The 6,291-nt window shown below is 42.8% G+C and overlaps 1 protein-coding gene across 1 annotated transcript in view; it reads right to left on the reverse strand.

Moving 5' to 3' along the window:
* The window catches only part of LOC108799844 (astacin-like metalloendopeptidase), a 51,334-nt gene that overhangs the window by 20,348 nt on the left and 24,695 nt on the right, over window positions 1-6,291 (reverse strand). The window contains exons 3-4 of the mRNA XM_018571771.1: window positions 5,748-5,813; window positions 2,355-2,495 (exon numbers count right to left, since the gene is read on the reverse strand). Of these exons, the coding sequence (XP_018427273.1) occupies window positions 2,355-2,495; window positions 5,748-5,813 (207 nt within the window). The remainder of the gene's footprint in view (window positions 1-2,354; window positions 2,496-5,747; window positions 5,814-6,291) is intronic.

The raw sequence follows: 6,291 nt of genomic DNA on the forward strand, positions 1-6,291 counted from the left end.
AGTGCAATCTGCACAAAATAGTGCTTGCAGCATTTTTGCAGATCGCACTGGACGGGAACGCATGCACTAATGTGTCACACGTTTGGGTGCCGGAGATCACACTGCGGGCGAGGGGCGTGGCTGCGGTGCCATTGAGTTCAATGCACCACCACCCTCCTCCCGCCCCAAAACAAAGTGACCCGGCCGGGTTGCCGGGTCATTCCAGAGGCCGAACGCACACCTTATGGTGGGACTGGGCTCTTGGGGCTTGTTCACACCAATTACGGTGCTTTCCAGAACGGTAGCTGCTGGAACGCACCGCAATCGCTTACAAAACTTCCCTGTGTGTTCTGGGGCGGGAGGGGGCATGGTGGTGCATTGAAGTCAATGGCACTGCAGCCACGTCTCCCCTCCCGTAGTGTGATCGGACGCATGGCAAAACATTGCCTGCATTCTGTTCAACTGCAAACGTAAAAAGTGCTGCATGCTCTATTTTTTTGCTTTTGCAGTGGAACGGAACGCAGGCAATGTTTTGCCATGCGATTGTCGCACTGCAGCCGGGGGGGCGCGGAAGCAGTGCTATTGAATTCAATGCACCACCATGCCCCCTCCCGCCCCAGAACGCACAGGGAAGTTTTGTAAGCGATTGCGGTGCATTCCAGCAGCTACCGCTCTGGAACGCATTGCAATTTGTGTGAACAAGCCCTTAGACACTGTGAATTTCTTCTCTTTTTTTTACCCTGTATTTTTTATATAATGTACAAAGTGCAAAAAGAAAAAAGAAAAAAAAACTTCAGAAAAAAAAAAAAGAAGAAGGGTGCTTCACTGACCTGGACTCCATGCAGGCACTGCTCCTGATCAAGGGGTCAGCTCCCGGTTTCCCACTGCCTATATCTGCCTCATCCTTGCCCTCCTACGATGTCACCGCTGGCTGCTGCAGGAACGGAAGCCTCTGCATCCTCACGATACGCCGGGCGGGCTCTCTCCTCTGCAGGAAAGGATGAAGTGAAGTTGCGGAAGTAGTTCCGTCAGTACCAGAGGGAGAAGCCGCGTCTGAAGTCCCGCCGCGCAGCTTCTCCCTCTCTCTTCAGACAGATCCAGGAAGGGGGAGGGGGGTTGCGTTGCGGAGGCTGCGGGGGAATTGCCGGCGCACATTCTCCCCGTGAGGAAATGGCTGCTTCTTCCCGGCCCCGGGGCGGACTTGCCAGAGGCAGGTTAGTTGAAGCTTTAGAGGCGAGCTAGGCGGCCGCGAGGCCCTCATGAGCGCGAGGCCTTAGGCGACCGCCTAACTCGCCTTATTAGAGAGCCGCCTCCGTTCAGACCCATGCGGATGCATTAAACTGAAAAACACATCTGATTGGCCAGAAAAGTCACATGTCCGATTCAGTTTAGTTTTTGAACGAAATTCGGACGGGATATGAAATTCAGAAACGGAAATTCGGATTCGGAGCAAATTCGTATGCATTGGGATTTGGAAATTCGTATGTGTCTGAATGTTTCCGAAACGGAAATTCGGATTCGGAGTAAATTATTATGCATTAGACACATACGGACACACACGAATTTGCTCCGAATCCGAATTTCCGTTTCTGATTTCATATCCCGTCCGAATTTCGTTCGTAAAATTCGTCCGAATTTTGATTCGGAACGAAACGACTCGCACATGTCTTGTCTTTGGTGTGTGTGGGAGGAAAACCCATGCAAACTCATTAGTGCTCATTAGCTGGTGGTGGTCCCCGATGCAGACACGCCCACTCTCAGCCTAATTCCTGGAGTGCGGAGAATTATGGGCAGCTAATAAAGACATATTTTGGATAATAATGGGAAACATATTTAAAAATAAAAGTCATTCTTAAACGACTTGATATATGGACTATGGAGTAGATTTGTGTATTCTCCTGGAGCTCCACATTAAAGGAAAACAATTGATCAATTCTATTATTTTTGTTCTTGAAGTTTATGTTTTTCAACAAATTTCTATACCTGTCTTCACTGTCTATACACAATAAATATATGTTACATAAAAACAAGTTTTGTACATGAAAAGGAATCCCAGAGCGCTGTGGTTTAGCTAAAAAGGCAGCACAGAAGCAGCCTGCTTTCAAGCTCTAGTTGTCTAATTGAAACCTTAATAACTGCTAATCAGTCACCCATTTGTGTGTGTACATTTCCTCAGGAATGGAACTCTGGGAGTAACCAGCTATTAATGACAATAACTGTAAAGAAGAAAACAAGAGTGAAAAGTGGAGCTGTTGACTATGGTGGCCAATGAGATTCCTTATTACATTCATACATAAAATACGAAGTCTGATTGGTGGCTGGAGGCTGCAGCACTTCTGTCTGCATCATAATTAGCAAAGACAGCGGTCACTCACAGAACTGAGAATCCAATGTGTATGGAATGTTAACAAGGCCGTCGGCAGATTTAGGCCAAAAACAGTTCCCATTGGGACATCCCATAGCGCTGCGTCCTTCCTTAGTTTTAATATCACCCTGGCGCAGTGGTCTTCCGCTCCCTGGACACAAAAACACAATACAGAGATAAAATACATGTAATAAACCTGTTTTACTCCCCAAAGGATTTGTATTTTCTGCCCATCCAGTCCTAAGATTTACACAGCACTGCAACACAGTACAGTCCTGTCTGGCAGGGGGAGGGGAGTCCCTGCCGCAGTTTAACTCCCACTTACAGGTCTTTGCCCCTGGTACTAGATGGTGATATGAGACGCAGCGCAGTGATGAACTAATTTCTCTGTTACTCTGCTCTATCCTCCTATCAGCCTGCTCATTGCACTGCAGCAGAGCTGATTGGCTCCTTGTGCTGATTTTCCCTTCCCCTCTCTGACCCCTGCTGTACAAAATGCACAGTGGATTGCAAGAGGCTGATACCAAGTCAGGTACTTACACTACTTGCACTAAAATAATAATACAAATTATTATTATTTAAAATATCAAATGATGTATTGCTAGTATTTTTAATAATAATAAAAACAACAACAGCATAATTGATTATTTATTATTGATTATTAATGTCTCTGCCTTTTGCCTATTCTCTACCCCCTCCCCCCCAGGCCAACTCCCCCACCACTGTTGGAACCCTTAGAATTACCCAATTCTTTCAGGTATGTAGGAGCATGTGACCTGCTTCCCTTGCTCCCAGGATGTAGTGCCTAGGTGGCCAATGGTGGTGGCCTGATGTAGGGGAAGGGGAGAACATCATTGACCCTGTGTAAGCTCTGCCACAGACCAACATGGATCCTACACGGGGATTAGACTCAGCACCCCCACAGATAAATGGGATCATTAGGAGAGCTTTCATGAGGTAAGTATCAGTAGGTGTATTATCAAGAGAACCTGTCACTTTGCCTATTCATTGCTGAAATCAAATTGTAGGTCCTGCTGCTCTGCATGCGTATGCCTGGAAATTCTAGTCCGTAGGCCACATGAGGCACAGTCTTGTATGCATTAAAAAAGCTCTCATACCTCTCCCTACGGACCAGAGCAAATTTTTACATTTCTTCTATGAGCAGATGTTGATTTGGCAATAACTTTGTCATTACCTAACGCAGAACTCTGGGGGCTCCGTTCACTCAGCAATAGCAATTGTTACTTTATCAAAAAGGACATTCAAGTCTCTTCATTCGTAGCTTAAAGCAGAACTTCAGGTGTACATTCTTAACCCTTGCAGTGGGGTTACCTCTGCACTGCAAGGGTTAAGTGCTTGTTTTTGTCTAGGGAGGTGAAATAAAAAAGTTACACTCATGCAATCCTGACTTGCCCTCAGACCTCTCCTCCTCAGGTCCTGTGAGTCATCACGTTCTATACAGTGTATAGTCATGAGGACGCCAAGGGACAGTTTGTGTGAGTATAACTTTTTATATTTTATATTTTATATTTTACCTCAATAGATCATTTAATTTTTTTATTCAAACCACAGACACATAAAAAAGTAAAAAAACTAAAACAAATGCACTTTTCCTACTTCTATCAGTGTTAGTTTAAAATATTTTTTTTTTACTTTAGGTAAAAAGGTATACATTTTTAAAAATCTTTTGTCCTGTTTAAAATCGCAATAAAATTATGATTTGGGTTTAAAGCAATGCACTGTTATTTACAAATAAAATAAAGGCTTTTTTTTTCAATTTGGCACTTTAAAAAAAAAAAAATATTAAATACAAATTTAACATTAAAAGAATTAACATTAAAATGGATAAAAACACTAATACAATTAAATGTTAATGGTTAGAGAAATAGAAATAAAAAATAAAAAAAATCAGGAAAATAATAGCTAAGGGGTAAAGAGGAAAAAGGAGTTAATTAGGCTGATTAGGGTAAACTAAGGGTTACTTAGGGGTTAAATAGTAACAATCAAAATGGATAAAAAAAGAAAAAGTTTAAAAGTTAATGGTTAGAAAAAAGAAACGTAAAAAAAAAAATCCGGAAAATGATAGCCAAGGGGAAAAGGGAAAGAAGGAGTTAGTGAGGCTAATTAGGGTAATCTAAGGCTGGGTTCACACCTAGGCGTATCGAATATACGTGTTTTTAGCACGATTCGCGGTAAAAAACTCGCGACAAACGCGCATTTCTGAGGGCTTTTTGGCTGTATCCCAATGGAAACGCAAGATAAAAACGCCCCAAAGAAGCTCCTGTACTTCTTTGGGCGTAGGGCGTTTTGTAGCGCATTCATACGGCCTGTAATACGCCCAAGTGTGAACCATACCCATAGGAAATAATGGGATTTCGGTGTTTGAGCGTTTTGCAGAGCGTTCGAACGCGCTACAAAACGACCCGGTGTGAACCGGGCCTAAGGGTTACTTAGGGGTTAAATAGTAACAATCAAAATGGATAAAAACAGAATAGGTTAAAATGTTATGGTTATAAACATAGATTAATTAAAAAAAAATAATATCCAAGGGGAAAAGGGAAAGAAGGAGTTAATTAGGCTGATTAGGGTAAACTAAGGATTAATTACGGGTTAAAGTAGTAACAATCAAGCCGCATAAAACCGAAGAAGTTAAAACTTAATGGTTATAAAAAAAGAAATGTAAAAAATCAGGAAAATAATATTCAATGGGAGAAGGGAAAGGAGTTTATTAGGCTGATAAGGGTAAACGAAGGGTTAATCAGGGGTTAAATAGTAACACATTTTATTAACAAAAATTATATTTAATATATTTTTTGTTATGTATATATATATATAAAACAAATTTTTTTTTTAAAAACAATCAGGTTTCTTTAAGTGATTATTAAGTGCAGTTTGAAGCACATCGGTTTGATCTGCTGTTAAATGAAACGGAGTGGATACAAAATGAACAACGTTACTTTGTATCTATCTTGCGTCTGAACAACGTGTATTAACACTGTATCAGACGGTCCATTTTTTGACAGCAGCGGCTTCTGTATTTACACAGCAACTCCCGGCTGTTGTTTTGAGAGCTTGAAATTGCTGGCAAGGGCGCAGAGGAGGGAGACGCGGTGGGGCAGAAGGGCAGGACATATTACACCCCCTGTGTACTTCAATGAGTTATATTTGGCCCGGTGTTCACAACCGGTTAATGACGTATTATTGATTACAGAGGAGCTGCGTTCATTTATTTGTCTGCTATCAGTTCTAATCTCCGGCACCCATCTGTATTCTTCCTGCATTCTCAATAATATAAAATAAGGGAGAAATTCCACAGGGACGTGAGATGATCGCATAAGAGGAAGCTGTACTATTTAAAAGCTATGTAATTCTAGAAAGTTACACGCCGTTCTTCACTTATTACCTATTTTCATCTTCTCTATGGCGTTCCGAACATCTTCAGAAGGAGGTCTTGTTGTTGGTTCTGGAGCTGGATGGCAGAAAAGCAAAAAAATATATGATATAACAATGATGAATGTTATAATGTTGTTGGATTCCTTCATTTCACATTAATCTGCCACTTTGTCCAATCTGCCCCCCCAACCCACACCCTGATACCTTCTCCATGCTCCCCTACTGCTCCTCACCTGTCAGAGTGCTCAGAATTTACCAGTACTTCCAGGTATGGGGGAACTTGTGACCTTGACACCCTTTCCTGACACCCCCAAACCCGCACACCGATACCTTCTCTATGCTCCCCCACTGCTCCTCACCTGTCAGAGCGCTCAGAGTTATGCAGTGCTTTCAGGTATGGGGGAAATGTTGATGAAGGTCCATTCCTGACCCCCCCAACCCACACACTGATACCTTCTCTATGCTTCCCCCTGCTCCTCACCTGTCAGAGCCCTCTGAATTACCCAGCACTTCAAGGTATGGGGGAACTTGTGACCTTGATGCCCATTCCTGAC

Source organism: Nanorana parkeri, unplaced genomic scaffold, assembly GCF_000935625.1.
Source record: "Nanorana parkeri isolate BGI_ZX_2015 unplaced genomic scaffold, ASM93562v1 scaffold1834, whole genome shotgun sequence".
NCBI lineage: Eukaryota > Metazoa > Chordata > Amphibia > Anura > Dicroglossidae > Nanorana > Nanorana parkeri.